At 44.8% G+C, this 21,345-nt stretch overlaps 1 protein-coding gene across 1 annotated transcript in view; it reads right to left on the bottom strand.

Annotated features, from left to right (window-relative positions):
• Positions 1-21,345, bottom strand: part of AMN1 (antagonist of mitotic exit network 1 homolog) — a 125,383-nt gene that overhangs the window by 63,945 nt on the left and 40,093 nt on the right. Inside the window, exon 4 of the mRNA XM_033952401.1 lies at positions 1,745-1,962. Coding sequence (XP_033808292.1) covers positions 1,745-1,962 — 218 coding nt within the window. The remainder of the gene's footprint in view (positions 1-1,744; positions 1,963-21,345) is intronic.

Genomic DNA, 21,345 nt, shown 5'->3' with positions numbered 1-21,345 from the left:
CAAGGATTTTGAGGACATTAGGCTGAAGGCAAGGGGAAGGATTTGGTTTCTGTCATCTGGTCCAAAAAAAGCGTGAATGGAGTAAAGTTGGGTAAATATGGTTGGAACAATCTTGGAAGTTTCATCCATAATCCAGAACTATACTTCGCTTAATTTACATACACTGGAGACTGTAATAAACAAGAGGACTTTATCAGAACTGACGTCTGTATTCTTCACAAGAAAAGTCTCACCATTTAGTGTCTCTGTGAATTTATGAGGAATAACCAATTCATACAAGGAATGCAGTTCAGTATAATCTCTATGAACCCATTTGGCCATTTGCTTCAATGATGTTGTTTTCAGAAGGTAAGGCTGTGCTTCCTAGTTCATCATTGAAATTGCCGCCTGAACAATTTGTGCCAGCTTGTCATTGGTTTGCGCTGCGCTACTTTTAATTGCAGCCTTCACTCAAGCAACTTCTGGTCAGAACGCCTCTGCAGCATGAGATGGATGATCTACAAATTTCTGTAGTAAGTGCTTGCCACCCTGGACAATTGTAATTGCTGACCCTTTGCAGTTTTTTTCACATCTCCAATAGGAGACAATTTCTCCAGTAGTCTTCCTCGTAACTTTTCATCACAAGCATAGTAGATAACCTCTGGCGACTAACTTTTCTCTACCCCTTTTTAACTCAACCATATCACAGAACTCCATCAATCGCAGTTATAATTTTACAGAACACTGTACTCAGACTATATAGACATAACTTTCCTATAAATGTTCTTTAGTCGCACCGGATGTTTATCTTTTATAGTGTAGTGGTCAACATTCAGTAAGAATTGATAGCAAATAAATTATTTTATAATAAATCACCTATCATCAGGAATTGTCACATGAAGCCAGGACTGAGATTTCTAACTACTGTGACTCCCCTGGAAAATGCCTCTGCTGCATAGCAGTGATGTAGGGTTTTCCAGGGGTATCACTGAGTAGAAAGATGAGGCTAGTTAGCTCAGAGGGAGGAGTTGGGAAGTTCTTGTCTCCAGAGGGAGGGGGATCTTTATATAATGGGAGTGAAAACAAACATCCTGGCTTTTGGCTACTCTTACCTCCCAGCCAGAGTCTAAGAAGTAATGGAGGCTCCTAATCAGTGGAATACTTAGGGAATAAAGCCCAAGCTTAAGTCTGCAGCCTGTGGATATTTAGAGAAGGAATAAAAGAGAGGTTTCAGAATTGGGAGAAAGCAGGACTTTGTTTCTAAAATGTTATTCCCAGGAGGGGACAGAGAATATGGCATGAGTGAGTGCTGTGACCCTAGCCTCTGAGAGAAATCCTGTAACATTTTGTGAGCCCTGGTCGCGGGCAGGAAGGGCCTGTGCCACCGAGTCAGCCGCAGCCTTGCACCGCATGGCGGGAGACCGGGTTACACTACTTTTTACCTCTTCACAAGCTGAAGCCAATTGTCTATTAATCTTATCAATTCCACAGCAGAAGCCATCAAAAACAACAAAGCAGTGATAGACTGAAAGTAACAGACTATCATTCCTTTGGATAATTTTGATGGACTTAGACTAATTGTTATTAGACAAACTGTACATTAGCCCATTTGTCCTATTAGACCAATTGTCTGTTAGCCAAACTGTACTCTTAGACCAATTGTACCAAACTCCTACTCCTCTCTTTTCTAGTTTTATCTATAGTGCTCTGCTGTATTTAGTTTTAAAGCCTTTGGGGGGTTTTTTGCAAGAGGTTTTGTCTTTACCTTAGTAGCAGAAAAGTCAACACTGTGTAGAAATCTGCAGTTCTGACCCAATGCATTCAAGGATACATCTGTGATGCCTGAACAGCCACTTAAATTAACTATCTGTAGAAGTCTGCAGTTCAGTGCAAGAGCCGAAATACCTTCATCTGTTAGGTTAGAGCACCGTTTCAAGGAGGCTTCAAATAAATATGGACAACACAATGCCATAGCTTTTATTCCTGTGGAGAGAAACAACAATGATTCTTATATAGAACAGTTCTTTATTCCTTAAAATGGATCAGCAGCACCAGCCCCTTTCAAAATAAATGATGACTATAAATCACAAAGAAAACCATTATTTATTATTTTATTGTAATATGTAGAGAATCTTAATAATCAAATATAAGAATCTCCAAGCTCTTAACAGTCCGTAAAATATATGTTTAGAATGCTGCTAGCAGAATATATATTTTATAAGCAGTGTTCTCCACAGAAATTTTTTCCAGCCGGGTGGCATGAAAAAGTAGCCGGGTGGGATGGGGAAATTTGGTAGTGGAGAAAATTAAGGGCTCCTTTTACAAAGGTGCGTTAGGGCCTTAACGCGTGGAATAGTGTGCGCTAAAATGCCCCGAGTGCTAGCCGCTACTGCCTCCTCTTGAGCAGGTGGTAGTTTTTCAGGTAGTGCACGCTAATCCGGTGCGTGCACTAAAAACGCTAGCGTACCTTTGTAAAATGAGCCCTAAATGTGTACTATTTTTATTAGTTAATTATTATTGTTTTCCAATTCTCAATATGACTTCCTTTTTTAAGGTTTGACACTTGTGCCAGAATATTTTTACTAAATTTAAGAAGTATCCAATTCTAGAAGTGAATAATTAGATAAGTGCCCTCTTTCAAATGGTATAGAGGTTTAAAAAAAGGGAAATGTGTTAATGAAGTCATTGGGTTCAATCTAACCATTTATTTCTGCATGAATTTAAACAACTAAGAAAAAAAGATAAATATAGCTCATCCAGTCATACAAGAAACAGCTCTACAGCACCTCTAATAATGTTTTGATCACTAGGTTCCTTCCTGAGGTCTCAATGAGGATATGAAATAGATGCAATCCCCACTTCCAGACCTCTTCCACATAATTTATGGAGAGGTGTTACTGAGCCTTGAAGGAGACCTGTGTGATTGCACTACAGCAAAATAAAAAAGTAGCAGATTAAGATCAAAGTTAGAGCTAGGGCAAAACAGTTTAGGTAAAGATGCAGATAATAATTAGCAATGTATTAAAAATATTTTATTTTTATTTGCTTATAATGTCATTTGAAAGCTGCTTGTTAATACAACTTTAATGTGTGTGTGGTGGGGGGACAACGCCTACGTCAACAGTAAAGTAAGAATAGGGTCATTAAATCCTGTGGCGTACCTAGTATATATGACAGCCAGTGCTGATCATTTTTTTAAACTCTTCTCTATATAAAAAAGATATTTTTAGTAATAATCCATGAGTCACACAACAAGGGTGCACCTAGGAAAAGGCAGCATCTTAAACACTGCAGTGAGCACTAGAACACCAACACACACATTGTAAAACTAAAGCCAGATCCTGCATAGTCAACTGATCCTGTATAGTCATTGCTAACAGAAAGCCATGTCCTTTTTATACACACAGAACACAGATACACCCTCGCCCAATATGGAATAATCACAAACTAAAAATAGAAGTATGTAGACAAAAGTTAAACTGAACTGCCAAGAAACCAGACTCTGCATACAATGTTAACACCATAGAAACAGTGACACATATCCCCTATTACTGTGCAAAATATAAAGACAGTAGATGTAAATTTGAAAAAACTGATATATAACAATCACCACTTTACAAATTAACAAATAGAAATAAAACAAATAATGAGAAATAAGAAAATACTATTTTATTGGACTAATCCATTTTTCAATTAGCTTTCTGTTTCCGCGAAGGCAGAACCCGGCAGCGAGGAAGGCCCGAAGCAAGTAAAAGCAGCAAGTTGTAAGCTTCCCTCCGGGGCTCTATCGTCTGCGCGCTGGCTTCCCTTATCTTTCCTCCGAAACCGGAAGTAGCGTCCGGGGGGGGGGGAAGAGAAGGGAAGCCGGCACGCACACGATAGAGCCCCGGAGGGCAGCTTACAACTTGCTGCTTTTACTTGCTTCGGGCCTTCCTCGCTGCCGGGTCCTGCCTTCACGGAAACAGAAAGTAGGCAGGATCCGGCAACGAGGAAGGCCCGAAGCAAGTAAAAGCAGCAAGTGTAGTGATATACCATTTGAGAAAAACAAACGCACGGACATCGGACCCGATTCTGCTTGCTCAAGCAACCTTGGTGTCTATTGTGGAAGATAAAGTGGTCAGCCAGGAAGAATAAAATCAAGAAAGTTCAAGTTTAGTCAAGCTGTGATTTGAACTTTATAGGCATTTGTTTTTCATCCTTTAACTGGCAGGCAGAAGGATGCTCCATTTATTAATCTTGCAAAGTCTTATACAGGAAAAGCTAGAAGTGCATCAGGATTTAAGGAGCTTGGGGTGTGCAGAAATTACAGTAAAACGAAATCACTTTTCTATTTCACTGCAGCTCTATGAGGTTCCCCCTATAGCTATAGTCAAATGATGGATAGGAATATGTTTATTTCATTTAAGTTAAGGGAAAACAATATTTTTTCTGAGTATCCTTTAAATAATGGTTCACAAATTAATTCAGCCTGTTTTAAGGCTGGGTTTTGTTTTTCACATTATTGCTTCTGTTTTTATAATCCTTAAAAAAAAAAATAAGGGGCAATTCTCCAAGTGGGTTCTTCCTCGTAGGCACCCTGAGACTGTACAAGGAATGCCTATTCTATAGCAGTGAATGGGCTCCCAGGTTCCATTACAGAATGGTAGCATATAGCCTTAGATTCAGGCGCCTTACAGTTAAAGCAGCCATAGAGCTGACATAACTAAGTATGTCCGCTTGTGGGAGAAATGATTTTATTTTCAGTTTAGTGATCAAAATGTGTCTGTTTTGAGAATTTATATCTGCTGTCTATATTTTACACTATGGCCCCCTTTTACTAAATCGCAATAGTGGTTTTTAGCACAGGGACCCTATGAGCATCGAGAGCAGTGCAGGGCATTCAGCGCATCTCCCTGCGCCAAAAACCGCTATTGCGATTTAGTAAAAAGGGAGGGGGTATATTTGTCTATTTTTGTATAGTTGTTCCTGAGGTGACATTGCATAAAATCATCTGCCTTGACCTCTTTGAAAACATGCAGAATATATATGATAATTAACATTTTCTCTGTGTACAGTGTGCTTTGTGGGTTTTTTTAAAAAAAATTTTATTGTTGGTAGATCATTTTGACTTGGTCATTTTAAAAGTAGCTCGCAAGCCCAAAAAGTGTGGGCACCCTTGCTGTAGAGCCATTTCTTGTATGACTGGATCAGTTATATTTATCTTTTTTTTTTTTAGTTGTTTAAATTCATGCAGAAATAAATGGCTAGATTGAACCTAATGACTTCATTAACGCCTTTCCCTTTTTTTAACCTCTATACCATTTGAAAGAGGGCAAAAACTTCTTAAATTTAGTAAAAATATTCTGGCACAAGTGTCAAACCTTAAAAAAGGAAGTCATATTGAGCATTGGAAAATAATAATAATAATTAACTAATAAAAATAGTACACATTTAAGGCTCCTTTTACTAAGTTACAATAGTGGTTTTAGCGTGCGCTTAGTGCGCGGAGAATTGCCACATGCGCTAAATGCTAACACCAGCATTGAGCTGGCGTTAGTTTTCCCACCTAGCACAGGGGTTTGCGTGTGCTAAAAATGCTAGTGCACCTTAGTAAAAGAGGGGGTTAATTTTCCCCACTACCAAATTTCCCCATCCCACCCCACCCAGCTACTTTTCATGCCACCCGGCTGGAAAAAATTTCTGGGGAGAACACTGGGCTGACCCCATCAAATTCCTGGTGCCATGAAGAAACATGTGAAAGACAGCAGAAGAGAAGCCCCTAGCACTCAAAGCCTCAGGTCATAAGACCAAGCCGGCAGGAACTGAAAGGGCTATCGGGCCCTGCGTGAGCAATCTCCGATAGCAAGGAAGACACAGATCCCTCAACCGCACCAGGTCTGCGTACCAAGGACAGCCGGGCAAGTTCAGGGCCACTAGGAACACTAGACCTGCATGAGATGCCACCCGGCCCAGAATGTGCCCTATCATAGACCATGGGGAAAAGTCATACAGAAGTTTCCCGTCAGTCCAAGGTTGAACCAGAGCGCCGAGCCATGCTCTGCCGACCTCCTGTCAGCAGCTGAAGAACCGGTCTGCCTTCTGGTTCCCCGAGGATGCTATCAGATCGAAGGCGGAGTGACCCCTCCAAAGAAATATGGCTTCGAACGCGAGCCCGGACAGGGACCATTCTCCCGGGTCCAGAATCTGACAACTGAGAATGTCTACTGGCACATCATCCACCCCTGCCACAGGAGTGGAGGACAAGGCCATCAGACGCTTCTCCGCCTAGGCAACGAGCATCCGAGCCTCTAGGCTCAGCAGGGGACTCCTCATGCCCCTCTGGCAAGAAGACATAGGCAACCACCGGCGCAATGTCTGAGAATACACAGAGAATCCCGTGAAATCGCAGCAGGCTAGACAGACCATTCACATCTCCAGCCGATTGAACCATCATCTGCTCTCCAATGTAGTCCACCAACAGTGGACTGGTACAGACCGGCAAACTGCTCCCCAACCAGAGAGACTTGCGCCCATCGCCAAAGGCACCCAGTCCAAGATGCGCAGAGGGAGCCCTCTTTACAGAGAAACCAGGATCAACCACAACACCTCACAGCTGCAAGTCGTTGCCAAGCATGGTAACTTCACCCCAGCACATCTCGCTGAGGATTCCACTGGGACAGAAGAAACAACTGAAGAGAATGGATGCGAGTCCTTGTCCACGGATCACAACTATGGTTACCACCAATAGACTCAATACCTGCAGATACTGCCAGGCTGTCGGGGCTGGAGCCACTAACATGTCCCGACTGCATTCCGAAGCTTGATCGTCCCGGAGTCCGTCAGAAACACTTAATTCCTGCCCACATGGAACCAAACCCCCATGTACTCCAAGTCCTGCGGCAGCTTGAAATGACACGTCATGAGATGGATCACCCAGCCGAGACTGTCCAACAGTCACCGCTAGGCAAACCACCAAGGGCTTTCCACCAAAGAGGAAGCTCTGATCAGCCAGCCGTCGAGGCACTGATGGACTTGCAAACCCAGTGAGCGGAGATGGACAGCCACCACCACCATTACTGTAGTGAATGATCTGGGCGCCAACACCAACCCGATGGGCAGCGCCACGACCTGGAAGTGCCTCCCGAGAACATGCAACTTCAGGAGCCTCCGATGATCTGGAAAAACCAAAACAAAAAAAATCAAGATGTGGGAGGTACACTTTCGAGAAGTCCAAGGAAGCCAAAAATTCCCCAGGCGCCACTGCTGCCACCACTGAATGCACCGTTTCCAGCCGGAAACATGGAACTCATAGGATGGTGTTCGCTGCCTTCAGGTCCATAATTGGTCAGCAATCTTCATTGGCATGAAGAAGGAAAGGGCGTATCTTCCGGTGCCCCAGTTTCCCTTTGGAACAGGCTCTATAGCTGCCTGATCCAGCAACCTGTGTGCCGTGGCTTGCACCTGGCTGGCCCTGTTTGGAATTCCCACAGGAGGGGACAAGAATAATTCCAGCAGAGGATGGAAAAACTGTAGTCAAAGAGTACAACGAGGATTCATTGGGCCGAGATTACGATTTGCCATTCCAGAAGGAAGGCCGAATGCTGCCCCCGAATTGAGAGGGGCCTCCTCGCCAGAGACCTGGCGGCATATTATTCTCTAGGAAGGGGCAGGAGGCCTGGAGTAGAAAAACTGTGAGCGCGCTGCACCTCCAAAGCCAGGACTGGAGGGAGCTCCAAAACGCTATCCCGCTGCCGGGGGACCGGTGAACTCCGGCAGGGATGAAAATCTGTCCGTCCCACACCCCTGGTCAAACGAGGTCTAGAGCCCAGAAACACCTCAGGTTACAGGTCATCCAAACCTTGGTCAACAGGAGCGAACAAGTAAAAGGAACCTGCTCACTGAACCTTTAGCTGAAGTAGCACCCAACCACTGGTGAATCGAAGTCATTCGCGGAGCCTGAAGAAGCTCTGAGCTTAGTTCAAGATGCTACAGAGTGCTCTGGGCAAAAAAAATTCAGACATTCCCAGGCCACACAGAAGTGGCCGCCGCATCTCACCCTCCCGCTGTAGCAGCAACAGAACGACGCTGGAGATCAAAATGCAATCATCAGTCCTGAACATCCTGCAGAACAATCCCTCTATCTGAGGAAAAGGAGGTACGCTTAGCGACCTGAGCCACATCTGAATCCATCGTCAGCGGGACCAGTCTCTAGTTGAAGTCCAATTCCATGGGATACAACTTTGCCAAGTCCAAGGATAAGGAAACCCTCCATGGACTCCCAAACTTCTAACAGCACTTCCGCCAAAATCGCAGCAAGGAGGCAGACAGCAGAGGCATAGAACTACGAACTATACATACTGTCGGAACCGCATGGTCTAAAACCAGGTTCCGTGTTCACAGTAGCCCAAAAATAAAGATGGACAGGCGGCCAGTCTTGAAGAGCCAGCACTCCGCCTGGCGATCCGTAAGGTCTCAGAACCCATTGATCTGGGTAACCCTCAGATCCGCTAAGTTAGCCACCTCCGCTGATTCCGCCGAAGAAACAGGCGACAGTAACGGCATATACACCAAAGCAGAAGCATGGATGGGGACAAGCCGCCTGCTTTCTGGTACCTCAGTAAAGGAACAAATCGTCATGAGTGGGAGAAACAGGCAGAGCTATTGGGTTTGGGGTTTTTTTTTGTTTGTTTGGTTTTTTTTTACAGATACCTCAGAGCCCCAAAATCTGGTGAAAAACAGGCACCGGCGGCCTAAACCACTCTGTGCGTCTCAGATCTCACAGAAATATCAGACTGAGACTTTTTCCCTAATTGCGTTTGCATTTGGCAAAAACGCCATCCGTGCCCAGTTTAGGCGTCCCGGATGCAGTAATCACGACTCTGGTGGAGTGAAAGGGCATTAGGGCCTCTCAGGAGGAGGGGAGCACGGGATCTGCTCACAACTCACCCCCCCTCATGGCCCGCGGCGCACGTGATAAATGGCCGCAAATCCAGCCGCCATCCCCCGCATCTAAGGCATGAATCCACACCATCCTGTCCTGAGGTGGCCATCTGTGAAGTTTGGAGCAAAAATGAAGCTTCTAAGACCAGAAAATATACTTTTAAAAACTTTTTAAGAAAATCTAAGATAGCCGCCGCGGGTGCTGATTTTTGACAGAAAAATGGCTGTTAAAAAACGCAGGAAAACGCTAAAAACAGCGATTTTAGTATTTTACAGGTGGGGGACCAGGTCATGTAGGGAAACCCCCCAAACCCCGATTTGAGGACCCCCCAAAATTGGCAAAGTCTGTGACTCACAGACACCACAGACAATTGCTGCAATGCATTTCAATGGCAGCCAGCAATACACAGTACAGGCATAGGGAGATCATTACCTCAGGAGCTGATTAAACTGGATATTTCAGATCTTCTGGCTGCCTCAACTTCCCTGTCACTTCAAATCATGACCACCAGAACCCCTCAGGGAAATCAGGGAAGACATGCGGCGCGGTTCCAATCCCGGCGTACCTCCTCGGAACCACAGCAGCCTGCACTCTACCCCTTTGCGGATGAACCAGGGGGGAGATGACTCCCGAACCTGGAGACCCGATTCAATCTGCAGGCTGTCCAGAGGGCTTACTGCAGTTTCAGGCTTACAGAGTACCCTCCAGAAGCAGACAAACTTTAAAATGTCTGTGATCTCCTGCCGAAGGATCACTCGCACAGAGTTGATCTGCAGCACCATGGCACCGAAGAAAATAAAAAGACTAGGAATTGAGAAATAAAATCACGAGCAGAAGAAAACTAGAAGCTCTCAGCAAGGCTGCAAAATCAAACTGAACTTCAAGGGGAGTGGCCGCACAGGTGACATCACAGAGGAGGTTGGTGTTATTTTTAAGTTCTGCAGCCAAGGCTGGAATGGATGCATTACCCAGTAGTTCAGGCTCCAGAAGGATTGTACAAGAACATGTGTTGATGAAAGAAGAGCGTTGGCTGCAACATGGGTGCGAGTGCCTGGAAGCACTCCTAAATAGTCAACGATGCAGGTTCAACATCGAATGGAAGAACTCGATGCAGGTTCAACATTGAATGGAAGAACTCAGATGTCTGGATGTCCTGGTTCTTAACCGGTATCAATGGGGAGTGCATGACCTGGTGCTCGAAGCCCTTGAGGAGCAATGCTCAGACTGGCTGGTAATGGTGGTGTCACCGATTGTGTTTGCAGCATGGAAGCCAACTTCCCACTGCACTAGTTCCCTGATTTGTTCCTGGATCAACAACACCAGTACCATGATGGACATCGGTACAGTAGGAGCTGAAGGATGTTGAGGCATTGGCAAACTTGATGACAAGGCATGCCTCTGAGGTGACACCACCTGTAGGGAAAGAGAGTGGATCTCTGGGCATCAATGCTTGGAGTACATCAATGGAGTAGATGTCTGAGAAGACTCCAACACCCTTCTGGGTGGAGAAGCATGCTTGTGGTTCTTACTTTTCTTAGTAAGCGTCCCAGATAGAGGTAAAGGAGATGAAGCGGACATCGAGCGAGACGTTGATACCTATGTTGGTCTCTGGGCTTCAGAGTCAGAAATGGCAATCATCCTCGATGTTCCCAACAATGAATCAAAATGTTATTCATGCTGGAGTCACTTAGCCTTCAAGGATCTTTTTTGTAGCTAGCAGCAGTGCTTACAGGATTCCACCCTGTGATCAGGACCCAGACAATGGAGGCACCAATAGTGAGGATCAGTGCCCAATATGGTCGTGTTACACTGAGTGCACCACTTAAACTCGCTAGAAGGCTTGGACATTGAGGGAAAAAACAGCCTTAGCGAGAGCGCCTTTGCGAAGAGCCTTAAGAAGAGCCAAACTACATAAGACAACGATATCTTAGGGCAACAAGCGGACCTCTCAAACACACTATCCCTTCACCCTAATCGTACAGGCTCTCATACTAACTCACAGACAGCAACCCTCTCAGACATCTCAAACTCTCAGTCTCTCAGACACCCTTATCTTTCAAGCACTAGATACCCCAATCTTCCAACTTTCAGACACCCTAACTTTCAAAATCTCACACCTGCTCACAGACAGATTTTTCAAATTTTCCTAATTCTCTTCCTTACTGACAGGCAGACCTCAATTACAACTCAGCAATGGCAGGGAGGACAAGAAGCGCGAAGTCTACAATCAAGACCAGTATTCCAGTCGCTATGGGGATCCAGGAAGCGACCACGGATTGCGTGCAGAAGGAGGAAGACCCAGGACGGTGGACAGAGATCTCTGTGCAGACCGAGACCATCCCCCAGTGCTACACTACAGTCTCTACACAGACAGAGGAGGCTGCGCAGCTGGATGGAAATCTCATGCAGGAACTAAGGAGCCTCAGGGAGGAGGTGATACGCCTGAGAAGCATCCGAGAGGACGAGGCCTACATCGACGGAGTCGTCCAGGAGCTGTCCCAAATCACTGAGCAGAACCATGACAAGTCCATCCTCGAGACACCCAAATCATCAGCTTTGAAACCAACAATTGGGATACAGGAAATGGCTAGTGGCACTGACTCCTGGCAGCTGGTGACCTCCTCACGGGCAAACATAGGAGAACCCCCCCCTTTTTCAATATCTTCATCTTCTCCTTCTTCTTACAAACAGGGCAGCTATACATCAACCCCTCAACTTGCCCTGCGGAACAGATTCCAGATTCTTCAGGAAGGAACTGCCGATGAGGAACAGGAGCAGGAACAGGAGCAGGCCCAACACACAGCTCCATCTCCAGGGACAACTGACCGGCTCCCCCCAAAGAAGCGCAGAGTAATAGTCATCGGGGATTCCATGCTGAGGGGCACCGAGGGACCAATTTGCAGACCAGATATGCAATCTAAGGAGGTCTGCTGTCTGCCTGGAGCCAGGATACGAGATGTCACCGCCAGTCTGGATAGACTACTCACGACCCGAGACCACGTTCCTATGCTTCTTGTCCACATAGGAACCAACGACACTGCCAGGAACACACCGGAGACCATCACCAGAGACTTTGGAGCACTGGGTGAGAGGCTGAAGCGGACAGGAGCGCAGGTGGTTTTCTCTTCGATCCTCCCAGTTAGAGGCAAGGGAAGAACCAGAGATGAACGTATCCTGAGGACGAACGAGTGGCTACAGGGATGGGGCCGGGATATGAACTTCGGATTCCTAAACCATGGGGAAGCGCTACAAGGACTTCAGGGACCAGACGGACTCCATCTGACCAGTAGGGGTAAGAACGTCTTCGGACACCGACTAGCCCGCCTGCTTCACAGGGCTTTAAACTAGGTAAGTCGGGGGAGGGTAACCATTCACATATTAGTGCAGAAAGGAATTATCCTGATGAGGTGAGTCGAAACTCCGCTTCCATGTCCAAGGTAAGTACCCACATTGCAAACAGTTCTTTGGGAGTCACACCGACTCGGGTAGGATACGCCTCACAGGGACTTAGCAAACACAAGATATGGAGGGCCATGTATGTCAATGCACACAGTTTAGGTAACAAAATTCTAGAATTGGAGGCTGAAATAAGGAATGCCGACCTAGATGTAGTGGCAATATCTGAAACTTGGTTCACGGACTCACATGGGTGGGATATGGCTATACCGGGCTACAATCTACTTCGTCAGGACAGAGAGGGCAGGTTAGGAGGGGGGGGTAGCTCTATACATTAAAGAGGACATCAAAACCACCAGGATCACAGATGTCAAGTATACTGGGGAGTCCCTCTGGGTAAACCTGGCAAGAGGCAGAGAAAAATGCCTGTATCTAGGTGTGGTATACAGACCCCCAAGACAACTGGAAGACATGGACGCAGAATTAATTGAAGACATAGAGAATATCACTCTACAAGGAGAAGCTGTACTGCTAGGGGACTTCAATATGTCTGATGCAGACTGGAACTCATTTTCAGCGACAACCAGCGGTAGCAGGAGGCTCTTAACCTCCATAAAGGGAGCACGTCTCAAACAAATGGTAACGGAGCCCACTAGGGCCCAGGCGATCCTCGACCTGGTACTCACCAACGGGGAAAGCGTCTCAGAGGTCTCAGTAGGAGATACGCTAGCCTCCAGCGATCACAACATAGTATGGTTCAACCTTAGGAAAGGCTTCCCTAGATCAAACACGAAAACAAAGGTACTCAATTTCCTGGGCACAGACTTGGCACGCATGGGAGATTTCGTCCATCAGACGCTGCAGGACCAAGCGGAGACCGATGATGTAGAAGCTAAGTGGTTAACACTGAAATCAACCATACATGAAGCAACTAGCCGCTTCATAAAATCAGTAAATAAACGACAAAGAAACAATAAACCCCAATGGTTCACCGCGGAGATCTCGCACCTCATTAAGGACAAGAAAAAAGCGTTTCTATCCTACAAGCGCACAGAGAAAAGAGAGGCAAAAGTAGAATATAGGACCAGGTCTACAGCGGTCAAAATGGCAGTTAGGGAGGCAAAACTTCGAGTGGAAGAAATTCTGGCAAGAAACATTAAAAAGGGGGACAAATCCTTCTTCAGGTATATTAGTGACAGAAAAAGGAACACAGGTGGGATAGTACGCCTTAGAAGACCGGACAGAAGTTACGTGGAAGCAGATTCCGATAAAGCCGAACTACTGAATGAATACTTCTGCTCAGTCTTCACCTGTGAGGCACCGGGACACGGTCCGCAGTTGAAGGCAACACAAAGCACAGAAGTCCCGTTTCAGAATTTTGAGTTCACACCAGGTGAAGTTTACAGTGAACTGGCAAGACTCAAGGTGAACAAAGCCATGGGACCAGACAATTTGCACCCAAGAGTGCTCAGAGAATTGAGCAATGTCCTGGCGAAACCGTTGGCTGAACTATTCAATCTCTTCCTAAGTAAGGGGAAAGTTCCCCTGGACTGGAAATTAGCTAATGTCGTTCCTCTGCATAAAAAGGGTTGCAGGGCAGAGGCTGCGAATTATAGACCGGTGAGTCTCACATCAATAGTGTGCAAACTCATGGAAACACTAATTAAAAGCAAATTGGACACGATCTTGAATGAAGGGAATCTTCGGGATCCCAGTCAGCATGGATTCACCAAGGGTAGGTCCTGCCAATCCAATCTCATCAGCTTCTTTGACTGGGTAACAAGAAAGTTGGACTTGGGAGAGTCTTTGGACGTCTCTAAAACATCGGAGGTGACCAGTGGAGTGCCGCAGGGCTCGGTCCTGGGTCCACTCCTTTTCAACATATTCATAGGGGATCTGACTCAAGGGCTTCAAGGTAAAATAACAGTATTCGCCGATGACGCCAAACTATGTAATATAGTAAGTGAATGCAGTTTACAGAATTATATGGCGCAGGACCTGCTTACATTGGAAAGTTGGTCCTTAACCTGGCAGCTAGGCTTCAATGCTAAGAAATGTAAGGTCATGCACCTCGGTAGCGGAAATCCATGCAGGACGTACTTCTTGAACGGAGAAACTTTAACTAGGACTTCAGCAGAACGAGATTTAGGAGTAATCATCAGTGCAGACATGAAAACTGCCAATCAAGTGGAGAAGGCTTCATCTAAGGCAAGGCAGATATTGGGTTGTATCAATAGAAGTTTCGTCAGCCGAAAGCCTGAAGTCATAATGCCGTTGTACAGGTGAGACCTCATCTGGAGTACTGTGTGCAATTCTGGAGGCCACATTACATTAAAGATGTGCGCAGAATTGAATCGGTTCAACAGATGGCCACCAGGATGATCTCGGGGCTCAAGGGTCTCTCGTACGAAGAGAGACTGAACAAATTGCAGCTCTACACTCTTGAGGAACGTAGGGAGAGGGGAGATATGATCGAAACATTTAAGTACCTCACGGGACGTGTCGAACTGGAAGATGATATTTTCTTTCTCAAGGGACCCTCGGCCACAAGAGGGCACCCGCTCAAACTCAGGGGCGGAAAATTTCATGGCGACACCAGAAAGTATTTCTTCACAGAGAGAGTGGTTGATTATTGGAACAAGCTTCCAGTGCAGGTGATCGAGGCAGACAGTGTGCCAGACTTTAAGAATAAATGGGATACCCATGTGGGATCCCTACGAGGGTCAAGATAAGGAAATTGGGTCATTAGGGCATAGACAGGGGGTGGGTAAGCAGAGTGGGCAGACTTGATGGGCTGTAGCCCTTTTCTGCCGTCATCTTCTATGTTTCTATGTTTCTATGATGTGAAGTTAAGACTCAATGGTCCCATGGAGGTCAAGTAAATTGTATACCAAAAAGAAGTCGATGCTCCCAGTCTAAAAATAGGCTCCTAGGGACCAGAAGACCTAAAAAACAAAAATGGAAAAAATTAAAAGAAAATAAAGAACAAGATAAAATTAGGAAACAATAACTAAATACTGAAGAAAATAAAGACAGGAAGGCACACAAAAAGGGAATATTTGACGCATTTTGGAGTAGCCTCAAAAATACAACTTCTCAGCTTTGCAACAAACAGAGGACTGATGGTCCCGTGAGCTGACATCAGGCAGACGCTGCATGAGAAGTACAAGCAATCTTAAGACTTTTGAAAAAGTTTAAAGTGACAGTACACTTTTGCACCGTCTGTACGGGGGCTCCATGGATAATATCACCCATCTGTGAGAATATACTGTCTGCTTGTTCTGGGATAAAAGACAAATATATCAATAACTATTTAACAATAAACTTTGGTCTTGATGTGTGAGGGTCAGTCAAAAAAGATTCCCAAACTTGTTGGAATTTACAAGAAGGTGCTTAAAAGTTCTCAGCCCAACCAAGAAGTGAATGACATGGAGTCATGAAACTTATAAGTTATTCTACATATTCACCCTTAAGTTCAACACACTTGGCACATCGTGTCTGAAGTTTCTGTAACTCTTCTGTCGTCTTGTGACTGAAATACTGCTCCACTGCTGCAATCACCTCCAAATTACTCAAAAATTGTCTCTCTTTCAAACTCTTTTTAAGGTCTGGAAACAGAAAATAGTCAGATTGAGCAAGATCTGGTGAGTAGGGTGGATGGTCTATGCATTCAAACCTCAACTGTATCAAAACACCCATCATTTTGCAAGCTTTGTTAGCAGGTGCATTGTCTTGCAAAAGGAGAACTCCTTTCCATAGCCTCCCTCTCCTTTTTTTCTTTCAATGCCTCCACAAGCAGCTTCTGATTTTGGCACAAATAGAGCTCCTGATGAAGGGTACATGACCTGAAACTGGGCACAGTTGAGCTTTAGAATGTGGCCTTTATTTGAAGCCATGGCTGGAACTAAGCTGTAAACTTTTATGAAATCAACCTGAGATAAGTACAGTGTTCCCCTGCGAATTCGCGGTTTCACTCATTCGAAGTATTTTCCGACCGCCTCTTCCTGTACTAAAGTTGGTGTGTCAAAGCAACTCCTGATTGGTGTAGCCCAACTTTAGTACAGGAAGAGGCGGTCGGAGTATATCGCGAGTGATTTCCTTCACTCACCGGTGCGCCAGCTGCCCTCTCCTGCCTCCCCAGGCAAAAAAATGTATTCACGGTTTTTCGCTATTCGCGGAGATTCCTGGAACAGAACCCCTGCGAATATCGGGGGATTACTGTACTGAGTAACATGCTGGCTCTGAGATTACTAAAATCAGTTGATAGCATTCCAACTTTATTAGTGAATAAGATACATTTAAATTTCACCTTATTGGGGTTACACTAATTTATTTTGTTGCTTGCACGTATGTACGCCTATGAAGGTGCACAGTGGGGCTTGAGAAATAGCCTGAACCAATGTTTAAAGCCTCATTAGCTTCAACCATTGCACTGAGAGTATATATATATATATATATATAATATATACACTAGTTTTTTAGCCCGTTACATTAACGGGTGCTTGCAGCCCTTCTCACTTACTTTTACCTCCCCCCTGTCCATCAGCACCCCTTCCTAGATAAAGAATAAGCTTGGTCTTTGCACCTCCCCATCACCTCCACAATTCTCAAACCAGGCCTTCCTCCTTCCCTTTCCAATCCCAATACAACTCCACTTATTATCTACTTCCCTTCTCCTGGCCAAGGAACTAACTGGACCCTCTCCTTCCTTCTTTCCCTCCTACCCCGGACTTTCTGATTTCCTGGATTTTTCCTCTTTGCCTCCTCCCGGATGTTAATTCAAATTCCCACCCCTCTCTGTTTTTGTCATGGCCTTCCCTCTCTCCTTAACTTCTCCCATTACATTTCTCCAGCCCTCTGAGAATGCCCTACTCCCTCGCCCTCCATCTCCTTGATCTACTCTTGTTCCAGATAAGCTCTAGTCTCCCTTCCCCCTGAAGAAAGCATATGCATAGCCAAGTCCTAGCAGTCAGCTAGGCCTCCATTTCTCTCCTCATCCACCAGCTGGTCCCAATGGCTCTCACACAGCCCCCTCCCCGATCCCGATGAGGCGGCCAGGCATCCCTTCCCACTCCCAGTCTCTGACAGGATTCTGCTTCCTTACCATTTTTTTTTGCTACTTCAGCTTGTCTGCGGTGTTCTTTGCTCACATGTTTAAAGACAATAGACTGTTTTCAGTCCAATTCTTTATATGCGAGTTTGCAAACCATTGGACCCCTGAGGAAGGCATGTTCGCCGAAACACGGACCGTATAGGGTCCGGTTGGATTTTTATCACAGTATTTTTTATCATTGTATTTTTTTAATTGAATTTTCATGGTTTTATATGTCAGTGTTTATTATCTCCAGAACATCTGTATCCACAGATTTTGTTTTCATCGGTGGATTGTTTTCACTGTGGATCATTCGGTCTCCCCTTTTTTCTTTGTTGTGCAGGATTCCGCTTCCAACATGGCAGACAGGAAACAGCCTGACAGGGCTAGAACATTCCAGTGGAACCGGCAACAGGGCACAGGCTGGCTCTTCTGCCAGTAGTACCGCCCACAGTGGGTCCCTGCATCCACCCTCTCCATGCAGTCACTGCCTACGACATGACTAAACTTTCCACTACTCCCAGCCCTCATTATTGCAGCAAGGGATCGGCCCCTTCTAGCCGTCATGCTCTCAACAATCCCAACAGATCCCAAAAACTCACCCGGGTGCAATCAAAGCAGATCTACTGCACATGCGTGAGCATGGCACCACGGAGGCACGGAACACGGAGTTTGAAGTGCGCAAGGGGCCAAATATTTAATGCAGAATACTACTGTAATATGCGTGCCATAAAGGAGGAAATTTCACACAATATACAAAACCCAAAAAGGGAATATCAGCGGTAGTATCTCCCGTCATCTACTATGTTACTATGTAATCAAAAAATCCCTTAGGTGAGAATTCAGAGAGGTTGATAGCAAAACACAACTTGGAAAAAATAATTCCTCAAATTTAGATAGATAGATAAACAGTCATTCCAAAAAGTTGGCACTAGTTTGCTGAAAATGCTGCAAAATCAACTTACAAGTGTCCACTCGACGACATTCAAACATTTGGGCACCCACTTGGCTGGCAGCTTCTACATATCCAGCTGCTTGTGGATTATAAACCCAACACATTCCCTGGATATCTGCAGTGTCTCAGCAATTGTTTTAGCCAATATTTGCTGATCTGCCAAAATCAGGTCGTGATCAATAATTTCAGGAGTTGACAATGTTTGAGGACTCCCAGACCTTGCTGCATTTTCAGTCTTGAAATTTCCACACCACTTCTTCACAGTGGAGTATGATGGGCATTTGTCACTCAAAGTTTGCATCATATATTTATGTATTTCCTTTGGAGTTTTCTTCTGCAGGAATAGGAACTTCATGACGGCTTGGAGTTCCAAACTTGAAAATTACACACTTTTCGTTGACATGGTTCAATCAATGATCTGAAACATCAAAACATAACATTACGATACTGCAAATTGGCACTTTGCAAAATAAAATAACACTCTTTTCAGCTACAGTGGCAAAATAACACTCATAATTTAGAAAATTAGTTGGGCTAATAACTTTTCAGCACCTCCTTCTCCAACCATTATAATGATCTGCCTCCCTTCTTTCCAACATAGTTAGATTGAAAAACAAATTTTTCCAATGGGAGAAGGGTTTTTCTCTTATTCTTCAATACAAAAGAATAGATATTTTTCCAGTGTAAGTGTTTTGTGAAGAAATAATTGTCTTTCTGACAGCAAAGCATGCTCAGAACTCCCCTGAAACAAAAGATCATAGGATGAAAAAAGTACTGTATTATGCCACAACAATGGTTCAATAAAAGTTCAAGCCTGCCTCCAAAAATTCTGCATCTCGGAGCAGAGCCAAAACATATGCGTGGCGGCGGTGAAAAGGGCAAAGAGAATGCTAGGAATGATTAAGAAGGGGATCACGAACAGATCGGAGAAGGTTATCATGTCGCTGTACAGGGCCATGGTAAGCCCCCACCTGGAATACTGCGTCCAGCACTGGTCGCCATACATGAAGGACACGGTATTACTCGAGAGGATCCAGAGAAGAGCGACTAAAATAGTTAAAGGACTGGAAGAGTTTCCGTACAGTGAGAGATTAGAGAAACTGGGCTTCTTCTTCCTTGAAAAGAGGAGACAGAGGGAACATGATCGAAACATTCAAGATAATGAAGGGAACAGACTTAGGGCTCCTTTTATAAAGGTGTGTTAGGGCTTTAATGCATGGAATAGCGCACGCTAAAATGCCACGTGCGCTAGCCGCTACCGCATCCTCTTGAGCAGGCGGTAGTTTTTTGGGTAGCGCGCACTATCAGGTGCGTGCGCTATAAACACTAGCGCACCTTTGTATTTCTTTTATTTTATTTCTCTTGTACACCGCCCCACCAGCAGTTCTAGGCAGTTCACAAAAGAAGAACTGAAACAATTCAGTTAAAAAATACAATTTCAAAAAACACAACTATTATAACTACTACATCCATTAAACAGAGCATCAGTTAAAAAGTACATTTAAAATACAGAGCCTAATAAAAAAATTCCTTCTTAAATGTCAACATTCTTGCTTATCAAAAAGGTGAGTTCAATAATTTCCTAAATGTAAGATAAGAATAGGCTTGAACACTCAGTGGACTCATCCAGGAGTTCAATTTCCCCACCTGATAAAGGAAGAGAGAACGAGGGGTCACTCTCTAAAGTTAAAAGGGGACAGATTCCATACAAACGTAAGGAAGTTCTTCTTCACCCAGAGAGTGGTGAAAAACTGGAATGCTCTTCCGGAGGCTGTTATAGGGGAAAACACCATCCAGGGATTCAAGACAAAGTTGGTCTTTAACCTAAGGGCCGCCGTGTGAGCGGACTGTTGGGCATGATGGACCATTGGTCTGACCCAGCAGCAACAATTCTTATGTTCTTATATGTCCCAGGGTGGCTTTATATACACTCCACACAGATACACAACTGCAGCTAAGAATCCTTACCAAGGAAAAAAAAAATAATAATAATAAGAAGAAGAACCGCTTTCAAGAAGCGACCTCCCTCTCATCCTGTATTCTCCACCCCCTCTTCCCTTCCTCTTATTTTTCAATGTAATTAAAATCTCCCTCCCCCTCCTAGCTCCTCTTGTATCCAACTTGTCTAAACTTTGTCCTTGTCTAGGCTACAACCTGCCTTATTTTATTTCTATTTTTTACGTTTTATAAAGTTTTAATATTGTAAACCGGCCAGATACCTGTGATGGTCGGTATACCAAATTAAAAAATAAACTTTAAACTTGGTACCATACTTTAAACAACTGCAATTTGTACCAAACTTCACTTTAAGGTTCTCCATGGAGAAAAAAAAGCCCTAAGTAATAATTTATATTCCGTTACGCTAAACAACATGCTGCTTGAAATTAATGTAATGTCTCTGTGTTTGTTGAAAAATTCCTACCTCTATAGAACATTCTAGATTCTTACCCCATGCCCTTGTGAAAATTTCTAAATTTATGTCTGGGAGGAGCAAGTATAAGTATAATAATGCTTTAATTTTAACCTTGTATTTTCTTGTAATCTAAGACACTTAAGAATTGGGTTATTGGAATTGATATGCCATCTTCTTTCACACTACCAACATAGTGTCAAGCCTGAGTATAAACAGATTTTTCCACGGAGAGTATGTCATATCCTTGAAGTGTTTCACAAGAGAAACTCTTCTTTCTCATCTATCATATCACCCCCCCCCCCATTTTAATCCTCGCTTATGCCACCTTTAGAAGGCAGATGAGTACAGGCCAGGTCTAAAGTAGAGACCCCATCCCCATATATCCTGGACCACCAGGGATCAGCAGAGGAGGTATGACAGACAGGGCAGGGAGGGGGGACAGGGTGCAGATCCTGGGAGGCAGGGGGGGCTAGGTGTAGAATCTGACAGGGGAAAGAGCGGGGCTAGGTACAGAGCCTGACAGGGGAAGGAAGGGAGCTGGGTGCAGAGCCAGACAGGGCAGGGCACTTGAATATTAAATTGCTGAACTT

This window comes from Geotrypetes seraphini, chromosome 7 (genome assembly GCF_902459505.1).
Source record: "Geotrypetes seraphini chromosome 7, aGeoSer1.1, whole genome shotgun sequence".
In the NCBI taxonomy this organism is placed as follows: domain Eukaryota; kingdom Metazoa; phylum Chordata; class Amphibia; order Gymnophiona; family Dermophiidae; genus Geotrypetes; species Geotrypetes seraphini.
Note: the sequence above shows the minus strand (reverse complement) of the source record. Positions and strands in the feature narration are given on the sequence as shown.